At 45.5% G+C, this 23,577-nt stretch overlaps 1 protein-coding gene across 1 annotated transcript in view; it reads right to left on the bottom strand.

Annotated features, from left to right (window-relative positions):
- The window catches only part of RNF213 (ring finger protein 213), a 50,565-nt gene that overhangs the window by 12,830 nt on the left and 14,158 nt on the right, over positions 1-23,577 (bottom strand). Inside the window, exons 18-46 of the mRNA XM_069872929.1 lie at positions 23,406-23,564; positions 22,529-23,115; positions 22,075-22,240; positions 21,226-21,443; positions 20,187-20,327; positions 19,930-20,088; positions 18,347-19,487; positions 16,871-17,064; positions 16,329-16,481; positions 12,057-15,650; positions 10,900-11,036; positions 10,482-10,577; positions 9,933-10,051; positions 9,244-9,366; positions 8,597-8,682; positions 7,676-7,823; positions 7,181-7,316; positions 6,566-6,754; positions 5,969-6,108; positions 5,428-5,582; positions 4,871-5,077; positions 4,289-4,470; positions 3,432-3,552; positions 3,220-3,320; positions 2,769-2,948; positions 2,091-2,242; positions 1,902-2,004; positions 1,088-1,202; positions 793-1,003 (exon numbers count right to left, since the gene is read on the bottom strand). Coding sequence (XP_069729030.1) covers positions 793-1,003; positions 1,088-1,202; positions 1,902-2,004; positions 2,091-2,242; positions 2,769-2,948; positions 3,220-3,320; positions 3,432-3,552; positions 4,289-4,470; positions 4,871-5,077; positions 5,428-5,582; positions 5,969-6,108; positions 6,566-6,754; positions 7,181-7,316; positions 7,676-7,823; positions 8,597-8,682; positions 9,244-9,366; positions 9,933-10,051; positions 10,482-10,577; positions 10,900-11,036; positions 12,057-15,650; positions 16,329-16,481; positions 16,871-17,064; positions 18,347-19,487; positions 19,930-20,088; positions 20,187-20,327; positions 21,226-21,443; positions 22,075-22,240; positions 22,529-23,115; positions 23,406-23,564 — 9,213 coding nt within the window. The remainder of the gene's footprint in view (positions 1-792; positions 1,004-1,087; positions 1,203-1,901; positions 2,005-2,090; positions 2,243-2,768; positions 2,949-3,219; positions 3,321-3,431; positions 3,553-4,288; positions 4,471-4,870; positions 5,078-5,427; positions 5,583-5,968; positions 6,109-6,565; positions 6,755-7,180; positions 7,317-7,675; positions 7,824-8,596; positions 8,683-9,243; positions 9,367-9,932; positions 10,052-10,481; positions 10,578-10,899; positions 11,037-12,056; positions 15,651-16,328; positions 16,482-16,870; positions 17,065-18,346; positions 19,488-19,929; positions 20,089-20,186; positions 20,328-21,225; positions 21,444-22,074; positions 22,241-22,528; positions 23,116-23,405; positions 23,565-23,577) is intronic.

The following is a 23,577-nucleotide window of genomic DNA, read 5'->3' as shown; positions in this document are numbered from 1 at the left end:
CCACAAGGATGACATATCCTACTCCTGATTCCTTCTCTCAGGGACGAGTTTCCCCATTTACTGGTAGTTCTTTCTCAGAGCTCTTCCATCCTGGTCAAAAATGGCTTTCCATTGTCTCAGCTGCCAAGGTGATGGTGCCCCCCGAGAACAATTCCTGGGATGCATTTCAGTAGACTGACATCCTCGATGCAAGGGCTGGATGCTCAAGTCTCTTGGAATTAGATACACTACTGCATTTTGATGCTTCAAGGACTGTGCAAGTATCTAAGATTCTCCACACACCATTCTCCTTTACTGGGTCAGCAAATCAGCTCAAAACTTCTTTTACTTCTTTTTTAAGTATCTCTTTGTCCTTTTTAACTATGCTGAACTCTTATTCATATAAAATATATAAGCCTTATAGTGGTCATGTATCTGAAGCATCTTTTATACTTTATTCATTTATTCATTAAAGTTCAGTTTAATTGGTCCTACATAAAATTTTATTGTTAGCATCTGGAAGATAAAATAAATCTCCTTCCAAAGGCACAACTCCTGCGTAACTACACCCTAGGGGCTTGGCACAGCCTTGCTACTGGGTACAGAGCTCTTCTAGTACATGGTAAAGGGAAGAAATAATGACTGACACTCCTAATGAAGGAGGAAAAAAACCACAATATACTTGTTCTTGGCCATGCATCAAAACAAGTTCTAGCACAGCACAGGTTCACTGACTGTGTCCAGCCCGTCTCCCATTGTGACTTTGCTCTGTATACAGTTATTTCCATTTGACAGCAGAATAATTAGACTTACGTTTGTGCTCATGCAAGTCAAACAGCACCTCTGCAGCCTTATTCAGGTACAAGCGAACCTTGGCTACTGCCTGCAAATAGTCAACGGACGACTCCTGAGGCGGTTCTTGATTGTTCTTTGGGAGATAGTTGTCTGGAAAGCCTCTGTCTTTAGGCAGACAGTTTGCATGCTCATATTCAATGCTGCCCTCAGACTTTTCACACAGAGAATCCTAAAGATAGGCCAGAATACTGCATGAGTGGCAGAACCACTTAAATAAGAAGTCCTGTTCGTTGGTACTTTGTCCAGCTCTTACCTCTAAGCAATTGACAAAAAGCAAGTAGAGTTCTTTTTTATCCTTTTTCTCTAGGATCTTGTTGTGCTCTACCAGCAACAGGTAGTCTTGTACATCATTTTTCACTTCATTGAAGCTACAGGAGAAAGAAACCACAACTGCGATACTGATGGCTACTATACATGTTCTAAATCATGATCAAACTCCTAGTTATGGCTCTGTGAGAGGAGGGGGTCACTCTGGATCCATCCAGAAGATGGAAAAGCAATTGTGCCATGTTTGTTTTGCCAGATGTCATCTAGCTTCCCAGTCTGAGCTAGGCTTCTGTCATCAACAATGCTAAATTAGAAATGCTAAGGCACAAGTCATCTGATCTATTTTAAACACCTGATTGAGGAGATGATCACACTTTAAAATGTTTTCTGTCCACTGGCTCCAAAGGGAGGCTGGAAGACCTAGTGTGAATGGAGGTCTGCGTGAGAGTAAAAAGGATCACTCTTGATTTAATGTCTGTGGATGACAAGTATTGCTTTGCTGAGCTAGAGAACATCAATTAGTCAGCTCCCGTTACATTACTTAAGCCACTCACTTTCAGCACAGGTTTAGGTTAAGAATGGCTAGGTAAACCTTGGCACAGACTGATCAGATACTTCAACACAAGCTACATGCAAGCCAGCCAAGCTGCATAACTCAAACAAAGGCACAGGGTAAATTTCTCTGTAATGATTCATATTTAATGAACAGCAAGGAAGTGAGGAGATCAGATTGGTTTGATGAGGTCATGAAAAATAAAATTGAACCACCCTTCAAGTAACACCCATCTGACTCTGCTCACCTGTACTTCAAGAGGAGCTTCAGCACTACAGAGCGGACAATGGGAATTTCATCCACTTCATCATTAAATGGGGACAGAAATTTTGTGCAGACAGTAGGGTGATCTGTGGAGATAAGAAAAAGACAGGTGAGAGGAAGTGGCAAGAGAATCATCTCCACGTGGCTGAGTGTCAGGATGAAGGGAGCTCACCTGAACTTCTGTGAACAAACAGCAGATTAAGGAGCTCTTGGATCACCTGTGGCTCAGGAGGTTCATTGTCCTTGAAGCTCATGGTAGTGACCACATCTATGAAGAAATTATTGCATCTTTGCCGGAACAGGGCATTTCTTTCTATGGCATTGCTGGGGAAAGGGTAAAAATATCAGGACAATGTTCAAATACTGAACCATTTAAAGAACACGTGAAGTTAAGCAAATAGGCAGAAGTCAGCAAGGTAACACACATTTCCAGCTCTCCAAAAGGCTGCACTTGTGCAACACTTCAGTAATATCATCTGCAAAGGCTGTATCCCATTGACAACTAAGATCACAAGTGGCAAAATGATGCCAGACAGCAAAAAAATCTCAGTAAATGTAAGTTATCACACAGCAATCCAAGATGACAAGCAGTTCCCTTGTCCAATTCAGCCACTGACAGTGCTTTAGGTTTACAGGGCTTTGTAACTACAGTTTTCCTACAGGGCCAAGGTGACTTCCTTCCATCTTTTGTAACAATAAAATGGACAGGAACTGTTCTAGTTCCAGAACAAGCAGAGCAGAGTTCCCTCCACCCATTCTACCCACATTGACAACTTCAGAGCTGGGAATCAGAATTTCCTCATACAACCAGCCCCACTGCAAAGCTTCCTACTTCGAGAGGGTTGAGTACCTGATCTCCTCAGAGACAGTTAAATTAACATCACTGATGGCAACTTTGCAGTATGGACAATGCATATGTGCTGGTATTAGCCATGTTCTGATGCACTTCAGACAGAACACATGGGAGCAAAGCAGGCAGACTGGATCCTTTGGCTCTTTTTGGCAGATTGGACACGGCCTCAGACCATATCTGTAATTCAGAAACAACAATGAATACAATTGCTTCAGTGCTGTCTTACTAAAAGCCTTTAATAAGAAGTTAATCTGCAACGAGACAAAGAACAGATAATGTAAAACCTGTTGGTTAAGCACTTGTCTTTAGGGTGCAGAATAAAATGGAAGTTACTGCTCTTAGTTTGGCTTTCATTATATTTTATGCAGCACTGCCTTATCCCCAGAAATATGCTGGCAACACAGGCGATATTCCTACTAGACCCTGTGACTTGTCTCAGTGTCACTACCTGCAGATCCTGTTGCTGACTTCATCCTTACACTTGCACAGTACTTTCACGACTGCAACAAAAGTTGTGTAAGTCTTCATGTCTGAATCGTGCTGAAAACACTGCAGAGGAAAAGGACAAAGCTCAATGATTCAGCTCTAATATCCAAGACAAAAAATTCACGTGATTAGCAGAAGCAAACAGGGAAGGGGTGGATTCACATCTCTGCGTACCTCAGCAAGAAGCAACATATATTTTCTCACTACGCTCTCAAATTCTGGCAGCAGAGTCTCTATACCAGACAACACATGTTCTACAAACAGCGACATGGAGAAAATCCGGTTCCAGTAGACTCTGTGGGAAGAAAAGCACAATTATAAGCTGAGAACATGATGGAAGTGCCGTGTCAGATCAGCCTAATGATCTCACTGCTTCTCATGTTCACCGCTACAGCCTTTGAGCACTTCTCATGCAGTGTCTTGCTTTACCTTTGGTTATCAGCTCTGGCTTTTTTTCAAGGACACACCACATAACAATACCCAACACAGTGAGCTTATAGCATAACAGTCTGTACTGTGGACAGCACTGCAGCAGAATTATGACCACTGCAAAGACCTTCTCACATACTACCTTCTATGTAGAGGAAGTAATTTAAAAAAAATAATAATCACAATTAAATACACTTTCTGCGCATCGGTTAAATTAAACAAGGTTTATGAGAAACTTGTCTTCCAAGAGACGACTTCATCTTAGATGGAGTGAAGCTCCCCATCTCTCATAATCTCTATGCACATTGAATGAAGTCGGGAGATGTTGCTGGAACCTAATGAGAGTTTTAAATAACCCCTGAACCCAGCTGGAATCCACTGGGTGATACTGCCAGATTTAGAGGGAGAATCTACATGAGAAGAGGAAAAATAAAATCTGGTTCTTGGTGCTTGGTATAAAATTGAGCTTAGCAAGAACTTGGGAAAGTTTGCGAAGCCTTCATCTGAGAAAAGCAGCACCAGAGCAGCTTTCAGCCTGTATGAACATTCCTATTTACAGCAAGGTAAAAGATCAAGATTGTGAGCAGATCTATGGTACATACTCGAGTTGTTTCAGCAGCTGACAGCGCCAATTCTCATTCCTCAGCAAATCTTTCTCTTTACAAAGAAATTCAATGGGCATACGAAGATTCTTCACTTTCTGCAGCCAGATGTCTGGATGGGCTGTTTTGACTTGATTCTCCAGCTCTTCAGCACACGCCATTGCAGCAAACACATCTAAAACCTAGATAAACGCGCAGGGTGTATCATAACACAAGAGTTGCATTTCACAAGTACTTATGAACCTAAGTACTTATGAACCTTGGAATCTAAGTCTGGTTTGCTATTGCATTTGTTCTACTGAATAATGTTCTTCATTACCTTAAGCTCTGGAATTCTCATGCTCATGGTTTGAATCATTAGTGCATCCTGTTTACAGACACAAAAGCAGGCCAAGCTATTCTAAACCCTGCTAGCAACAATAATAATGTAGCAGATTATTCCTCACACTGAGGATCCTGACTGAGCTTGTACTTCCCACTTTACTGTTGCTGAAATCAAAAGGAGACAACACTAGCTACTTCAATATAGCTAGAGCTCTCTGCTAGGGCTGAGAATAACAAAATGCCTGGTAGTGACTTTACCATCTCTGGTATTTCATGTCGTTGCTGGTCAGCAAGGCAGTCAACAACAGAGGGGTGTACAGCCAGGATTCTAGAAAAGTTCTGCAGGCGGCTCTTGAACTGATTGTATACAAGGTGGACCCAAGGCAAGGATGGCACTGCCTCCTCTCTTCTTGGAGATGCTGCCTTCCATTCCTCTACGCAGGAGGACAACGCAGTTTGCAGACACTGAAAGTTTAGAAAAAAGTTAGAACCAAAATTAAATAAGAACTTTTATAATTCACTTTATACTGACAAAATTACCGGAAAGACAAAAATCAGTACTTTACAAAGGCAGCCTTAAACGATGTGTCAATTTGTGCAGGTGCTCCTGTGGAAGCACTTTTCTGAGTCAAGTATCAGCAGTTTGAGCAGCCATTCGGCATCAAATGCATCTGCTTTGTGGCTTCCTTGCTATTAGTCTGTCTCAGAGGGCCATTTTGGCTGAAAAGGCAACATTGATATAGAAAAGCATGTTCACAGGCATCATGCTCTTCTCTCCACCTAAAGGGCTTCCAGCTCTTGCTCCAGCCACTGACCTGCAGCTCCTTTAGGGAGGACACACCAATGGTCAGGACAATAAAGTCTGTGCAATAGCACTGGAAGACCATTTGCCTTTCTTCTTCAGCCATAGCAGAGATAAATTTTCCCAGTGCAGTTTCCTGGAAGATATCTACAAACTTCTCAGCTTGGTCTGGAAGATGAAAAAGCAGAGAAAAGCTGAATATTAGGAGGAGGCTAAAGAGACTGACACCTTATTAATCACTGCTGCATACAGCGCTCCCCTCGTTCAGAGCACTAACAAGAGATTTAAGGCCAGACCCCAGGATCATATTTATTGAATGTCACCTTGTCAATAATGCATTTTGAATACAAGGGCACAACACGCGAGACAGACAAACAGTGAGAAGCACAAGGAAAAGCTAATTGCACAAAGCTCTGCTGGATCACATGAGCCCAGAGGGATTGAAGGTGACTCCAGGGTCACAAAAAAGTGGAGGCACGGTGGTGACAAACCAGAGTTTACAGGACAGGTGGATAGAGATGCTTTGCATCACAAGCTCAAGCCAAGGCTCTCACCTTCAGTGTTTGGGATGTATTGAGCCTGCAACCACAACTCATCCAAGTACTCCTTTATCCTCCAGCTGAAGGGCATCTCATTCACCACATCAGTGCCCACCATCATGTTGTTCTGCACCAGAATTATCTCTGGTTTAGAGCTAGGAGATTAAAAGGTCATTAATGCCTGGGAAACACATTCAAACAGCAGAGGCAGGAAGCTGCAGAAAGCAAGAAATTAGCCCTAGAAGGGGATGAGGGAAGGGCAAAGAACCAAACAACTCATTAATACAGCTCATCCTGCAAACTGTGTAGCAGAAGGATTTACTTATTAGAATAAGCATTCCCTGGAAAAAGGGCTGTAATGGCAGGACACGTGGGTTTCAGGGGCTGGGTAAGAAGTGTGAGAATGCCAAGAGCTAGAGAGCAAAGCCCAGGAGTGCTGGGGATAAGGTAGAAAGAACAGATCTGTGAAGTCACCGAGAATTGCCCTGCTGCCTTTGGCACAGCACAGAGGAGCAACCAGCAGTGTTAATCACATGTGTGGATTTAAAGCCAGTGCTGGACTGGTCTCTGTGTTGCCAGCCAGGCCCTCCTGCTGCTCTGCCAGTGGCTCACCTGATCTTACCCACACTGTAAGGGACAGTCAGAAGTTTTGTATCACTGAAGATGAACATCCACAGGTTTGTCACCCACTCATCTGCCGGAGTGACCAAGAGCTCCAGATTGCTATTCCTGTCTATGACAGCAATCAGGAGAGCCAGGAATGGAGTGATCACGTTCTGGACTCGCTTCCACAAGGTGTGCCTTTGGGGGCAGAAAGAGACCAAGAAACCCAGAGGACAGGTGAGCAACGATATCAGCAAATCAGGAGGTGGTTGTCCTGAAATATTGCTGACAATTGCATGTGAGAAAGTCCTAATCCTGCCTTTAAGGGGAATATATACCACCAACTAAAATCCCCATGCTTCTCTCACTGCTGGCTCACCCACTGTCCACTCAAAGCACTTGTGCATTCATGCATTCCTGTCCCAGCACAGCCCATTCAGCTCTAAGTCACCCTCCCTTGGGAGCCAGAAGAGGACAAAACTGCCCTTAGAGAATTTCTGGCACAGACTGGAGACTGACGCTGCAAATATTCAGATTACACAAATCTGCTGTCTGCTGCACAGTTGCCATTTGCAGGCTTTTCTTGGAAGCCTGCAGGTTACAAGATATTGCTGCTGTCCTCACCTGAAGGTTCCTGCCTCCTGTAAAGCATTGAGGTTGGAAGCCTCTCGAAACACCCAGTTTTGTGGGTAAAGGGAATTTTCTTCTTGCTTCTTCAATAGGTTGGAGAGACGAGCCTTCATTATCTTCAGGAAATAGGCTAGAAAACAACAGAGAACTTGCATTTTCTCTTGTACTGGCATTGGATCCAAATTCAAATATCACACCAAGCACAGCATTTTACAATTGTTTCAATAATTAGCCAACTGGGAGAAAAGCAGAGCTAACACAGCAAGAGAAAAAGCCACAAGTGAACTCCAGGAAAAGCCCTACAGCCATTAATGAAGCAAGAAACTGGAGCACAGACACACGCACTCCTGGGAGATTGCCTAGGAGACCTACTTTATCTACTCTACTGCAAGAACCACTGCTTTTGTGTCCCCAGTGAGTTAACTCCCATGTTTTTGTGGTCCCCTAGATGCTCAAGGACACTACCTCCTGCAGCCAAGGAGAACCTACCTTTCAAGTCATCCTCTTCAGACAGAAGGCCAAGAAGAATCTCAATTCGCTTTCTGCTTCGATTAAGATCTTCGTTTTGGTCCCGTAGCATCCCCACAGCACTTTGTACACAGGTCCTCAGGAGTACAGTGGTGTTCAGGATTTCACCCTTCCAAAGGGTAACATGAAAACAATTCATTACTCCTCAGTTTTACATCCTTGCTTCCACACCTCTCTCTTAATAAGATTATAGTGCACTCTGGAAAGGACTTGTCCCCCTGGCACCTCATCTCCCAGTATTCCTCTCATTTCAGGTTGTAAATCAAACTTCTGCTGCTGCTATGATAGTATCAGTGGCCTTTTCAAACAAACATGGCATTTGTACTAAGATAAGTCTCCTATGGGGGGAAAAATCAGCAGTTTGGGGGGAAAAAAGTGGAAAAAAACCCCACGACTAGGGAAAATAAGCCCTCCCTGGGAGATGCTTAGACACTAGAGGGGCAAAACCCACATGCAGTCACCCTTGTACTGGGCATCCTCCAGCTGATGCTGTCAGGGAAACATGAGCCAGTCTTAACACGGCTGCAGCACAGCCAGGTCCACAGCCAATTCCAGCATGATTTCAACTGCACGAAAGTACAAGCAGCTGGAGTGGCAGGTGCAGAATGACAGTTCTCATCTTCAGGATGTAGAAAGATAACAAAAGCTTTCAAAACCGACTTTTAAGAATTAGAGTATGAAGTGACTAAGGAATTAGCTTTACTTCTTTAGTGATGCTGATTTTCACTGAGCAGTGAGGGAAGGAATTTGTGTCTGATGATTAATATTTCCTGATGGACTTCAAGTGAATGGGGATGCAAAAGTTGTGTTGCACCTAAGGATGACAAGGAGCAGAGAACCATAACGACAGCTGAGAAGCAAACAAATGTATTCTGAACTGACCTCACAGTGCTGTGCTTCTGGCATTGGTGTTTCAACCTCCATCTCTTCTTTCTCCTGTTCTTCTCCATCCAAAGGCAGACGTGCAACTAAGGTAGTAGAAATGTTATTAGAACGAAGCAGTACACTTCTGCATCAGTCAGATAAGAGTTTATTTAGCAACTGCAGCCCAGAGCAGCAGATCATCTGTCAGAGATCTATTATCTCCTGCGTGAGCAGCTGAGATTCACCTCTAAACGCAGCTACAGCTGCTAGCTAGGTATGAGCTTCATGCAGCAAGAACTAGAAGGAACATGACACTCAGAACTAATGCATTAAGCTCTACCAGAATCCTGTAAGGCAGGATCTGCTGCCTCCCAAGCTGAGACAGAGCACTTGGGTGGCTAAGCAGTGCAAATACCACAGTTTTGCCAAAAGAAAAAGGAAAAACTAACAAAATTCATTTACCTGATGATCCAAAGTTGCAACAACAAACTAAAAACAAGTACAAATTGGCAATCATGTCGTGACATCCACAAAAGACAGATGCTGAGCATTAGATAGGTTGGAGCAGGTGCAAGTTCCACTAGCACCAAGCTGGGACTGCTTCTCCCCTTTTCCCCACCAGCAATATCACCACTGCTGGCTGGTGCAGCCAGCAGGCAGCTCACCTTTGGTTTTGCCTGAATCCTCACAGAAGATCTGGCTGATGGTGAGGTTCTGCAAGGCAGTAACATCTGAGACCATGTCCTTGGGTCTACGGAGATCATCTATGTGCACCGACTGCCACAATCCTAAAAACAAAGGACAAAAGAAAATACCACTTCACGCCTGCAGCATGCTCTTCCAGAAGAGCTTCCCAAGAATTATCTCCCAGGACCTGTGGGCTAGCAGTTCACATTCAGAGTTCAGTAATGTCATTTCCTGATGTAGAAAGGAAAAGCAGAAATTCACTTTGAACACGCTAATACACTCCACCCTGACTGATGAGGTGTGGATACACCGGGGGCTTTGAGGCTCTTAGAACCCACCAGACACAGCAGGAACTTTGCTGCTGAAAGCAGAAGACAGAAGCACATACTCAGGAGTCTCCTGGAAGACAATATGTCAATACAGTTAGCATTGTGTTTGTCTGCCACTCTCCAGTTGATTAGAAAGAGGACTCATCTGTCAGTGCTCTTCAAGTTACTGACCCCTCAGGGCAGTTCCTGTGGATAAGAGATTCAGCTCTGACAACCCACAGGACACACCAATTCCAGATTTTAAGCATTAAAAAAGAGGGTGAAGAAGAGAAATATTACTCTGCTAAGTTAGTCTGACGACAGTTGAAGAGTGAGGAGCAATGGATGGCCAGACCCACCTCCATGGAATCCCACGTAGGACGTTCCTCCTTCCACCCGGGAAAGCTTCATAATGAAGTAAACAAAGACAGAATCTTCTCCCAGGTCCACCTTATTGATTTCATTAACAACAGTGTATCTACAACAAAGAGGAAATGCTGCTGACAGATCTAAGACAGACAAAAATTCATGGCCACGAGTCTTTCCTCTGTAAGAGGGCACATTTCTTCCCATGCAGACATAAGTGATTTGCTCACCCCTTTCTCCCAGCCTCCTCTAACTATGCCTTGAATGATAACCCCCATCCTCAGCTCTTCAGGATTTCTGCAGCCAATGGCAAGAACTCATGCTTCAAAGGGAATTATCTGGTAATTTGACTCAGTTTAGTTTGTCTTGGGTTATGAATTATCATTTGAAAAACAATCAGTGCTTCTAGATTCCACTACAGTATAAACAAAGGGTTACACATTCCCAGTTCTGAAATCCCCAAATCTGCACTAATCCTCAAAGGGGGGTGAGGAGTCACCAGGCAGAACAGCTAGTTTGGAACCACTTCACACTTGACTTACTTGGCTGAAGCGATGAGCTGGGCATTTTGAGAGCCATCTTCAAAGTCTGTCTGAACAATCAGGACTTTATTTCCTGATGTGGCATCAAGGAAATCTCTGAAGAGTGAAAGGGGATTTAAAAGAAGTCACTACGTGTAAAAACAAAACATTAGAGCTTGCATCAGTGGTCATTCCACATTAGCCTTGGCTGCTGCAGGCAGGAGAAATTAAAACACACCTCTTATAGGGATGTCATAACTTCAAAAACCAGTCTCAACATGATGGAGCTAATACAGTTTGCACGGAGCCAGCCCACTGCTCCCCATAGCGTGCCCTCAGGCTTCCCTTTTCCACATGGGTTCCTCCAGATGTTCTGCCCATGTATCTTCCACCCAGGTGACAGCCTAGTCAGAACAAGCTAATGCAAAACCAGACTCACCGGATGCCCTTCAGGAAGGAGTACTCGGTGTCAAACTGCTGCAGGAAGAGGATGAGAGGCCTTTGTGCTTTGCCCCGCACTTCCCTCTCCAGGCAAGCAGCGTCAGCACTGGTGAGAAGCCTCGAGAAGGTGGTGACCTGGGAGTGAAAGATGCTGATTTGGGTTTTGCTCTGCAGTGCAGCAGGAAGGCACTAGAGACTTACTCAGTGCTACAGACTAGGAGAAGTCTGGCTGGAAAGCTGCCTGGAGGAGAAGGACCTGGGGGTGTTGGTCGACAGCGACTGAACGTGAGCCAGCAGTGGCCCAGGTGGCCAAGAAGGCCAATGGCATCTTGGCTTGGATCAGAAACGGTGTGACCAGCAGGTCCAGGGAGGTTCTTCTCCCTCTGGACTCGGCACTGGTGAGACCGCTCCTCGAATCCTGTGTTCAGTTCTGGGCCCCTCACCACAAGAAGGATGTTGAGGCTCTGGAGCGAGTCCAGAGAAGAGCAACAAAGCTGGTGAGGGGGCTGGAGAACAGGCCTTATGAGGAGCGGCTGAGAGAGCTGGGGGTGTTTAGCCTGGAGAAGAGGAGGCTGAGGGGAGACCTCATTGCTCTCTCCAACTACCTGAAAGGAGGTTGTGGAGAGGAGGGAGCTGGGCTCTTCTCCCAAGTGACAGGGGACAGGACGAGAGGGAATGGCCTCAAGCTCCACCAGGGGAGGTTTAGGCTGGACATTAGGAAAAAATTTTTCATGGAAAGGGTCATTGGGCACTGGCACAGGCTGCTCAGGGAAGGGGTTGAGTCCCCTTCCCTCCTTCCCTGGAGGTGTTTAAGGGATGGGTGGATGAGGTGCTGAGGGACATGGTTTAGTGTTTGATGGGAATGGTTGGACTCAATGATCCGGTGGGTCTTTTCCAACCTGGTAATTCTATGATTCTATGATCTATGATCTATGCTCCCAGAGAGCATCAAATACTGACTCACACACAGCAGAGGTATTGGTAAAGGATGCAACAACACTGGCTGAAACACCCACCTCTGCAAACCTAGGCACTAAGCAGCAAGGCTGTTATCAAGTCTACTCCAGTGCAACCAAAATGCAGCCCTAGCAGCATAAACTAAAAACCTCCATGCAAGTTGGGAGGGCTTTGAGAAGACTCAAGCAAGACACTCACCTCTGTAAAGGCTGTTTGGCACCTAGACCCGGCAGAGACATGAGCTCGGAGGAAGTCTGCAAAAGATGTGTGATGCTGCTCTTTGAAGTATATATTTGCCAGAGACTCTGCCATAAAAAACCCCACTGAGTGGCAGAGGCGGATCACAGAGTCCGGGGTGGCACAGTTCAGCAGAGCCAGCTGGGCTTCCTTCTTCAGGCAGGACATGAGCTCCCCAGGAGCACACGCCGCTTTAAGCCTTTCTGTTGTCTGCAGGACCACAGAGGCACAGGTATCGGAGTGGTAGCCCACAAACACATCAGACGGGCTGTATTTCTGCTTATTTATGAAATACTCTTCTGTATTGGCTGCTGTGAACTCATGTACCCACTTCTTCAGCTCTTCCACGATTTCTCTTTGCCCCTTGTCCAGGACAGTACTGATATCCAGGTAGTGCTTTTCCAGCCTGTTAATCAGTGGGATGGGGAAGTGCTCATATACCACGTCTTTCTCCTCGATGACTATCAAACGGAACTTTGGGTGCACTCGGCACTTCACCCGGTGGGTGCCCAGTCCCAAATCAACATACTTCTGGTCAGCAAGGTACACGTAGTATTGATTGAGGGCATCATAGAGGCTTTCATAAAGGTTTTGCAAGTTGAGGAGCACAACCGTTTGGCCAGTTTCCATACAGACCTTCACACGGCTGATGTTCCTGCATATCTGGGTATACTCCTGGTCCTTAGGGAAACTGGAGCCAAAGATAATTTCTGGCTGTTGTCGGGCAGTAAAAAAAACTTGCTGGAGGATCTGCAGTGCTGCATAGTTCTTAGTCAAAACAAGCAAGTACCTGCAATCCCCATCCTGTCCACTGCTATAAATGTTCTGTCGTACCAGGTCAATTCTACTGATATCATGCACACGTATTTCTCCTTTTTCTGGAAACTTTGAGGTGAATATTTCCAAAGCATTGATGTCATCCTTGCCACCAAAGTTACGAAGAACAATTTCAGCGATATCTTGAGGTGTCGGCTCAGTTTTGGAGCTCTTGGCTAAGGCAAAAATCATCTTTATGAGGCTGTAGTAGTCCCGCAGACCAAAGAACTCCCTGTCTTGGGCCTTGCAAATATTTTCATATGCATCTGCAAAGTGACAAAAATACTGTTCAACCTTCTGGAGAGCCCCTCGTGCTGAGCAACAAATCCCCTTTGCACTTTCTATGAGCTCTTCTTTGCTGGGGTCACCACGTGAGACAAAGATGCCTCGATTCATTTTAGCAGGGTCCAAAGCCCAGTTGGAAATCCCGATGAAACCAACCTTCTTGTGAGGAAGAGGGATATCATCTATGCAGCCATCTTCCAAAAGTGGATGCAGAGTCTTCAAAGGCATTTTGGGAGAGTCTTCTGCCAGCCCAATCTCATCTAAAACCACCACCGAGACGTATTCCTCCAAGTTCTTCCCTTCCTGGAATCGAGCACAGTGCTTGAAAGTGCCTATGATTCCCTCTGGAGTGGAGAGAGGGCTGCACTGAAAAGACACAAGATAGATCTGCTTCAGTTCCTTAAACAAATCTGAATGAGCTGTTTGGCCCTGCATAGCATCATTCACAATGGTTTTCGCGAGGGATTTGGAGCTCCCAGGCTTCCCAACTAGAAAAAGAGGGATTTTCAACTCAATGCAGATGACCATCATAAAGACATTCTCCTTCAAGGCCAAGTTTCTTGCTATGGTATCTCGGAGGGGCACACCACTCAGGAATAAATCCTGCATCAGGGAGATTTCTTCCAAAATCTTTTTCTGAGTATTAAAGGGTTCTGGAAGGACCTGGCTGATAGCATCCCTGTATGCCTCCTTGTCTTCCAGGGATGCATGATAGCAGACCCCAACTGCCAGCACTAAGGACCAGATAACTTTGTTTCTCTCAGCAGTGCCCTTTGGATCTTTCTTCTCAGCAAGGTACTTCTCCAGTTCTCTCAGCAGTAACTTACGGCGCTTGTGAAACCACTTGAAGACTTCCATGCAGCGTTCCACATCCCGCAGGCTGACGAAGCTGCATTCATCTTCCCTCTGCCTCATGTATTGCTGGGAAGCAAAAAGCACTTCTGTAATTACCTCTGCTTCAAACTGCTCCATCGGGACGTGTTGAGTAACCCTCTGAACAATCTGCTCTATATACAATTTTTCAGCTAAGTTGTTGAGCTGCCCAAAATCCCACACTAACGGGATTATGCTGGGTGGGAGCGCATGGACCCGGTACACGAGCTGTCTCAACGGAATAGATCCAAGTTTATCCTTAGTGTCATCTGCTTTGACTCGGTAGCCCAATCCAGCTAATTCTAGACGTTCAATCATCTTTGGTGTGTGCTTACGATAAGGGTTGCAGGCTGCTATGATCTGCAAGCCAGAGCAAGAGACCAAAGGCTTCCCCTGTACTGTGTGGTCACACAGAACTTCCTTGATGCTGCTTATAGCCTCTGTTGTGTTGGCTTCATCGAAAAAGAGGATTGTGTCCAGCCCGTGCTGCTCCTTATTGATTTTAGCAAGGGCTTCTGCTTCTTTGACTCTGGCATAAATCATCTCTGCAGTAGTACCGCCATGAACTTTTACAAGCTTCATGTTCTCTACCGTCACACAGCTTCTGCGTAACCCACACAGAAACTTTATAAGTCTGGTTTTGCCACAGCCTGTTTCTCCCATGATGACAACTGGGATGTTGCATCTGAATCGCATCTCAATAGCCAACATTTTTAGAACATTGTCTGTTGTGAGTTCGTATGTCTTATCAGGGTCTGTTACCTCGCGGATTCCCAAAACCATGCAAAGCTTTTCTAGCTTCTCACGACGAGGCAACTGATCAAATTGAATATTGAAGGGAACCCTCTGGAATAACAAACCATCGAACAGCTGTGAAGTCATGACATTTCTCTTGATAATGTTGCCATTCAAAGGATTAATGGCATCGACACCGTTTCTGTTATTAGGCTGCAAGTGGAAACCAATGAATGTCATGGACACACGGTCATCATTGAAAAACAAATATGGATGAGGCTCAGACTCCCACTTTTTCCGAATGCAGAATGGAAAAAGATCTTCTTCCCTAACGTTCTCCAGGTTGGAGGACTGTCTTCCTGAGCTTTGATCAGAAATGTTCAGAGAGGGTGTTGCAAAATCCCTTGCCATTAAAATCATGAATGCAACGACAAAGTTTTTAAAACCTTGCAAGGTGTCCTGGACAAAGGCAGGGTTGCAAAAGTCAGAAGCTTCACAGTCTCTCAACTGAATATTGAGAAAACACGTGAAGTTTCGGAGTTCTGACCAGGAGGGATCTGTAATCCCACAGTGCAGGAGTAACTGCTGCAGGCATTCTGCAGGGCCATATTCCACAGAGTCCGCTTTGTACCAGAACGTGTCCAGATTGCTTCCGTGATGGTATCTGCTAAGATACTGGAAAGGTCTCTGGAAAGCCTCGCTGTAAAATTCCTTCCAGTCCATTCCTGGCTCTGAAAGATCCCCATACTGCTTCCTAAGCGTCAACATTTCTAGTACTTCCTTGGGAGATTTGCATGTTACTTTAGGAAACACGTCAAGGAAATTGTACTTCTGGTTCGCTGACACCTGGAGTAGAGGAAAAGAAAATACATCATCATAAAGCGGTAGCCGTGCTCTTCTTCAGTTTATTTAACCTGTTCTGAACAGTATTCTTGCCTAAAACCACAGACCCAACTGAATAGCAGCAGCCAGCCTGTACAATCATCGCACCATTTCCCCCTGTGCATCACTTCTTCCACCCTGAAGTGCATCACAACAATTAATCCTGCTTCCTCCTACAGTCTCCTTCCTGCAACATTAGTCCTTTGTTACTTCCAGCCCCTTCTCAAAGAAAAAGAAAACTAAACCCAAGAAACTGTTATTTATCACTGTCACTTCCACATTCTGTTCTTGTAGCTGCATATAAACATTCTAGACTTTCAAACATGCCAAGTAACATAAGGAAGATTAGATTTTGTATTTTTATGTTACAGTGGGGCCAGTGAGGCTTGGACTAACAGGCCTTCAGAAACTACCAACCCAGGCATATCAAGACAGGTATAATTCTCTGGTTTTATAACAATATCACTTTGTACAATACCAGGCACACCACTTTGTAATGGACATGCAGAGTACACCCTGATACAAACATCGAATTCCTGTCCTGTCTTTACACTTGTAGAGACTCATATGTTTGTATGTGTATCTACACGTGTGCAAAATGACTGAGAAATTCAAAGAAATCAAGTATTGCTGTGAACATACATGTCTTGCTGCTTTCTTTGGCACTGCTGGTACCTCAAGGATTTCAATGATATACAAATGGGACTTCTGCCGCAGCCACAGATTTCCATCATTATCTGTCAGGTACTGCAAAACCAACAGCTTGAACAAAAACTCTGGGACTCCTCTTTGTACCTATCACAAGAGAAGACACAAAGACCTTACTCGTCATAACTTCACAGAATCATAGAGCAGTTGAGGGTGGAAAGCATCTCTGGAGATCGTCTTGTCCAACCCCTCTGCTCAAAGCAGACTCAGCTACAGCATGTTGGCCAAGATCATGTTCAGTCACACTTTTAGTATCTCCAGGGCTGGAGACTCTACAGCTTCTCTGGGCAAACTGTTCTAGACTTCAGCAATGTTGAATATCAAGAGTTTTTCACTTACTCACTTACATAATAACAATCAGAAACCGCATCCTAGTGAAATGGCTAACTGGGAAAAAAAAGCATTAAAGAAACAGCTTATGCAAGGATCCACACAGAACTTCAAGGACAAGGCAGCTGAGGGAGGGAGATACTCACTGAAGAGGTGATATCAAAATGGAATATCATGGGCTTTGTCTGGTGTTCACTCCCCAGAAAAGGCAGAAGAGATTTTAGCACTTTATCTTCATCCACTTCTGGTTCAATTAGTCTGGTGGTTTTCAGAAGTTCCGTATGGTCAGGCTGCACTTCTAGCAGTCTCTCGTGTAGCCTCTTCACATACAGAGATTTCCCTGTTATCATAAAAAAACACCAAAAAAACTAAAATCATCAGGATCAGATGCACCATATTAAGGTTACAATAAAAAGAAGAAAGGCTTTACTTTTCATTGGGACTTTAATCTATTTGTTTATGTGGTTGTTTTTAAAGTCAAAACCACCCTCAAGTTTCCTATCCCACCCTGCAGAAAGTGATTTTGCTGGTGCTTAGGTGATGCCAACGACTTGGGTTTGTTGTTTGTGGCTCCAAACTTGCCCTCAGCACTATGAATGGTTTGTAACACAATAAAAAAGGTGGGTTTATATAGCTTTTCAGACTGAAGCTAAGGCAGAAGCCATTCACTGAGAACACCCAAGAGCTACCCTGGGCCTCTGAAGTTCGACAAAGGATGCCATTTGTTACCAAAACCATTCTGGCTTTTCCCACTAATTCCTCAAAAACAACGCAGCACATTTTCCCTTTTAAGCCCAGCCTTTTTCAGTGGGGTGGTAACTCTAGGAAAGCCCAAGAACGGCTGCTGTAAGGAAAAAGCAAGATCTGCTGTTGTACTGGAAGTACTTCAGACACAAAGTTTGCACAGAGCTGGACAGCCAAAGTGCTTCCTGGACTACTGATCCCTAAGAGGAGATAAAAGCTAAGGAACAGGATAAACAGCTGACACACTGTGACTCCCTCCCAGTATTTTTTCAGTGATTTGCAGCTCAGAAACTCTGATGGCAGCAATAGTGTCTTTGTGTTTATCAGCCCTTGATGGACATTTCTCTCATGACTATATCTAATCAAGTTTTAAGCCTGTGTAAAGTTTCGGGTTCAACAACTTAACAAAGCACTGTTTGAAAAACCACCTTCTCCTGTTTGCTTTTCAGTCTGCCAAGCAGCTTTACTGAAGGCCCTTCTAGGTTTTTGCATTAAGAGACAGCCAATAATCATTTCCTACACAAGAAAACCAGGCATGCTTTACAGCCTTGGTCTCATCTCACATATATTTTCTTGCAGGCATATTTTAACCTCAGGAGGTAAGATTCATCTTATCCAGCATCAGCTATCCAGTTGAGATCAATGACACAAGTCAGCAGAGGCAGCCACATGTCAGGTTAGCAAGACGAACCATCTCTAGAGACGCCTGTCTCAGGAGAAGAGGAGCAGTCCTTACAGCCTTCCCCTCACTCCACTGACTAGAGTCTGAATCGTTCTTCTTGACTAGGTGTTGATGACCTGGACAGAAAACGTGGCAAGGTGATCCCCACTCTGTTTTTTAACACTCAGCAGACCCCACTTTACATGTGACATCTTACCCACACCAGCTCTGTTGGAGGACACAATCCCAACGCACACATTGTCTTTGAACACAGAAGCAGCTGAGCTTGAAGGCTCAACAACTCTGTAGTGGTGCTGAAGGTAATTCTGGATTTCAGCTAGCGGCCTCTGGGGTATCATGTGCACTTTGTACTGGCTGAAGACAGAAGGGATGTAGTTGTGCTCCTTCTCGCAGTCGCACAGAATGATGAGGCGATAGGTTTTGCTGTAGTGCTGCAAGTGCTGGAACAGCTCCTCTGCTCTGCAGCTGACATCGTAACTCAGCTCATCTGCGTACAGCATGGTGTAAATTTTTTCTCCTCCACTGCAGGGAATGAAGCACCTCCTGAAGAAGAGCTCCACTTGCTCAGCAGTGGTCTGAGGAGTGCACAGGAGAACTTCATCAAAAGTGGGAAGGGGCTGCTTGGGGCTGTTCATGTAAATAGCCAGAGCAGATGTGAGCACCTCAGAGCGAGGGCACGTGATGAGGTTGGGCTGATCAACACGCAGCAGATCCTGTGGAAAATCTCGTGTGACATGCTCTTTCTCATAGCTAGCCAGATCCTTCAGCCGCTCGCCAAGCGTATCAATATCCAGGCAGTTTGGAAGGAAGGAGCCCATGTCGCTCATATAGCACTCCCAGATGCACTCCAGCCCCGCAATCAGGTCCTTCTCCTCATCTAGCATCGCTTGCAAGTCAGAAACACCCTCCCCTGAGCTGGGAGGCACCTCATTCCTGGAGGCTCTAAGGACATCTTCCCTAGTGCAGTTTTGTTTCAGGAACGAAAGCATCATCAGGGCACCCTCGCTGGGCGCCTTCCGCCCCAGTTGTGTGCGCAAATAGACCAGCTGCTCAGCAGTGTAATAGTTAAGGTACACATGCTGGAATCGTTTTTCATACATGAAGCTTTTCCAGCTCTCCAGGAAAGTCTCCATCGTCTTGCAGAGGCGTGGGAGCACAGCTGCCATGTCTCCGTGCCCTTCCAGCACTGGGATTGCTTCCAAACAGAATTCTATAAGAACTCGTGATTCTTTTTCAGGTGAACAATACACATAGGCGAGCCAGGAGCGGAAGAGCATGTTCCCAGCTGAATAAAGGTCAATAAAGGCCTGTGCAAGTCTTTGCACACCGGAAAAAACCTGTGTGAGGGCAGAGAAGAAATAAAAAAAAAATAAGCTGCTTTATCAAGACAAATCCCAGTCATGAAACCACAGGAAAGACTTTCAATCTAAATAAAGGCTTTGGTTCCAAGGCAGGTGTGTCAGATCTTGTACAGTAACAGAAGACTTTCTACAGCTTTTTAATAGCAGTATCCCCAGGAAGACAGTAAGGAATCCCCAGCTTGCTACAGAGGCACAGCAACCCTCCTGGTCAAGAGCATCTGCAGTGCAGCCAAGGAGGTTACCAGTCCACTGCCCAGTCTCCAACTTAGTTCCACCGTAACAGGTAACAAAAGAAGTAGGAACACCTATCCACCTGCCCCCATACACCCCTAGCTGTAAACCACTCTTCAAAGCTGACATTCAAGGCAAGATTCAACACAGCCCCAACATCAGTGACCCACGGGGTTTGAAATCTGACCTCAGAGAACTTCTCCACCTCCAAGCCTTGCTCTCCCTTTGCCGACATGAGCATTAGTTTGTTCTGCAGTTCACGGAGCTCTGCCAGAGAGTATTTCCGCGTCTCATTATCCCCAGAGTTCCCCGGGAGGGTGAAGCGCACAACATTGCCTAAAGAAACCTGCCAGAGAATAAGTCATTAGCACTGATGCACACTTGGGTTCCACGTCTGAGGCTCTGCTATGCCCAACAAGGGGAGCACTTTGGAGGCAGCCTCACCTTTTGGCCATCAGTCGGTGCTCTGAGAACATATATTCCTCTGCTGTTGATGGCAGCTGCCAGTGACAGGGACGACAGCTCCACAGACCCATGGCTCTCTCTTGCTGCTTTCAACCACTGTAAGTGTCGGGCTGAAGCACGCTGTGGGGAGAGAAGACACGGCTCTGCCCTAACCACTCTGACATAGCATTTCTTTCCAGGATTATATCTGTGTCCAGGACAGACAGCTTGGGCTGGTATGATAGGGAAGGAAGGAAGGAGTGACTACTGGCCACAACCTGATCCTTCTGCCCAGCTGTTCTTTACCCACACCACAGGAGGCTGAACAAACAGAGCCCACAAGGCTTCAAATGCCTCTTCCTGCAGAAACATGCCCTGCCATAAAGACTAAGACAAGGTTCCTAGCCACCTGCCTTCCCTCTTTCGCATCAACATTCAAACTCTTGCAAGACTGAAGCTACACCACCTGGAGAAGAGGAGGCTGAGGGGAGACCTCATTGCTCTCTACAACTACCTGAAAGGAGGTTGTGGAGAGGAGGGAGCTGGGCTCTTCTCCCAAGTGACAGGGGACAGGACGAGAGGGCATGGCCTCAAGCTCCGCCAGGGGAGGGTCAGGCTGGACATTAGGAAAAAATATTTCACGGAAAGGGTCATTGGGCACTGGAACAGGCTGTCCGGGGAGGGGGTTGAGTCACCTTCCCTGGAGGGGTTTAAGGGACGGGTGGACGAGGTGCTGAGGGACGTGGTTTAGTGTTTGATAGGAATGGTTGGACTCAATGATCTGGTGGGTCTCTTCCAACCTGGTTATTCTATGATTCTATGATTCATGTGAAAGCCTCAGCAGTTCTCTGGAGAAATACGTGCAGTTATACAGTTGCTGCAGTGAATTTTGGTGCCACAGAAACATAAAGTATTTGTTTCTGTTGCTGGGATGTCCCCACATCAGTGCTATTTGCCCTCTGCAATAATTTTCCAGCCACTCTTGGAAGGCAAAAAGTCATAAGAGAATGCAGAGAGAACCTGCTCCAGCAGAACTCACCAGTTTCTTGGGAAGGTTCTCATCACTCTCCAGGGCTCGCCACAGCTTCTCCAAGTAGCGCATGAAGTCATTAAACCCTGACTCTTGCTTGAGCTCATAAAGTAGGGAAGAGTAGCCATGCACAGTGTCATGGAAACACGCCACACGGTCCACATCCATGTCGTTCTCCCCAGCAGAGATGGACGCCAAGTCTACAAATACTTTCACCTCACTCATATCTTAAATGAGATAAACACATGAATGAACAACAAATGAGGCAGCATTTAATGCCATTCCACGTTGCAAAAAGAATGCCTTTAAACAGCACCTCCTGTACAACTTCCTTCCACTCATCCTGCCAGCAACTTTGCTAGAGATTCATCTGCATCAATGACACCTTTGGCCTTGGCTTTTCTCTGCATTGTCCAAAGAGCAGATTCATACCCAGGATGGAGGCCGTACAAAGGCCGTGTGTCTATGCGCGTGTAAGGCAACTGAGCTGGCAAACTCTCCACTAATCAAGACCGCTGCCACCCAATTAAACAGATGGCCTCTATTCTCTTTAATAAGCAGTCTGAACAGAATGGTAGCAGCTATTACAGCCTTTCAGACCAAGCCCAGTAATCACGCAGAGGGGCTGCTGTGGCTGCATAAGACAGCAGCAGCAAGAGCGCGTTTAGAAGGACTACTTCATAGCACATTCCATGCTGAAACCCATAAGAGATGCTTATAACTATTATATCGATATCCCAAGGTGTGAAGGCATAGAGTAGACAGCAGATGGGTCAGGGATACAGCATTCCTTCCACCCCTACGCAAACTGGCATCCCTTGCATCCGTCTGCCTAATCTCTGGGTGGGCAGCACACACCTTTCAATGCATTTCTGATCCAGGAGACAAACTCCTTCTGCTGGGCCAGCTCCCTCAGACACCCACGACGGTTCACAGTGATCCCCTGGAGCAGTTTCTTGGCATGCATAAGCTCAGGGTTGATGGAGTCCAGTGTTTGTGTCTTGTATGATTCCAGTTTTTCTGTCTACAAAGCAAATGGTTAGAACAAAGAATCAGTCTGGAAATGGGAAACACAAACTCTCCTCCAGCAGGGAAAGAAAAACCCTCCGCAAAGCCACACCCCAAACAGGAATGCCATCTCCTCTCTTTTAAGAAACATTACACAAAAGCACTTTGTTTGAACACTTAATTTTTATGTCAAATAATCATTTTTGGACAGAGAATGGCTCTTGATCAACTGGGATAGACTTGTGGGAAGGTTCAAATTTACCCATCGTCCTGACAGTACAGAGCTGAAGAAGTGGATACTTACTATGTCCAATATGTTTTCCAGGACACAGAAGTCACCAGAGAGGCTTAAACTCTCTTTGACATTGGCAATGATCTTCGCAGCATCAAAAGTTAAATGCATTTCATGGTACTGCTGGATCTGCTCAAGTCGCTGATCAACCCAGTCACCGTCATCACCACGTCTAAGCTTACACATGGTATGTAGTTCAGTTTTGAGATCCTCAGGATGATTTGTGAATTCCTGAAAAATTGCATCAACTGCAGAAAGTATGAGCTTTCCAGATCTGAGATCATCATACAGCTTTTCATAGCCCACAAAACAAGGATTGATTAGGCTATCAAAAACATCATCAAGGTGCAATACAGGAACAAAGTTGTCATTCTCCCTGAAACCTTCAGACTCCTCTCTTGCCTTCTGCGCTGCTTCCTCCCAAAGTTGGTGGAAGATCAGGCTGTCCTTGAGAGAGTGCATTCTCTTGACAAATTCTTTCAGCTTTGGGCTCAAGCTGTAGAAGGTCTGCAGAGGTTCAACTCTCACATCCACCACTGAATCTAGCTTTAGTGACCGAAGATCTACTGAGTGTTGGGATTCCAATTCACCTAGATCCACTGTAAAGCAGAAAGATAAGTCAGAGACAGATCAGATGTCTAGCCTGTGTCCAGCTTACATCAACTAATCCACCAAGCTGCACAATGCTGTTAGTATTTGTAGGGGTCCACATGCCCATTTCATGCATAAGCACTCCACTGATCCCTCAAACGCTCTAGGTTTGCTTCCCTCACCCCTCCTCATCCTTGCTGTGGTTTAGAATAAAATCTGTTTACAAAGTCTACGTGTTTTCAAAGGAAAATAAGTTCTCTGGAGTTGCCACTTTTAAATCACACCCCTAAAACCTTACCTTTTACAGAAGCCTGCACCTTCCTACACATGTTGAGAAAGGTTCCAATTGCTTTTCTCTCTTCTCTGAGAAACATTAATTGTTCGTGCCTCAGTTGCAGCCTTTTTCTCAGATCTTGCTGGCTCAGTGCTTCCTCCCTGACTGCCGGCTGCTGGTTCTCTGAAAGAAAACT

Source organism: Phaenicophaeus curvirostris, chromosome 19 (assembly GCF_032191515.1).
Source record: "Phaenicophaeus curvirostris isolate KB17595 chromosome 19, BPBGC_Pcur_1.0, whole genome shotgun sequence".
Taxonomy (NCBI): domain Eukaryota; kingdom Metazoa; phylum Chordata; class Aves; order Cuculiformes; family Cuculidae; genus Phaenicophaeus; species Phaenicophaeus curvirostris.
Note: the sequence above shows the minus strand (reverse complement) of the source record. Positions and strands in the feature narration are given on the sequence as shown.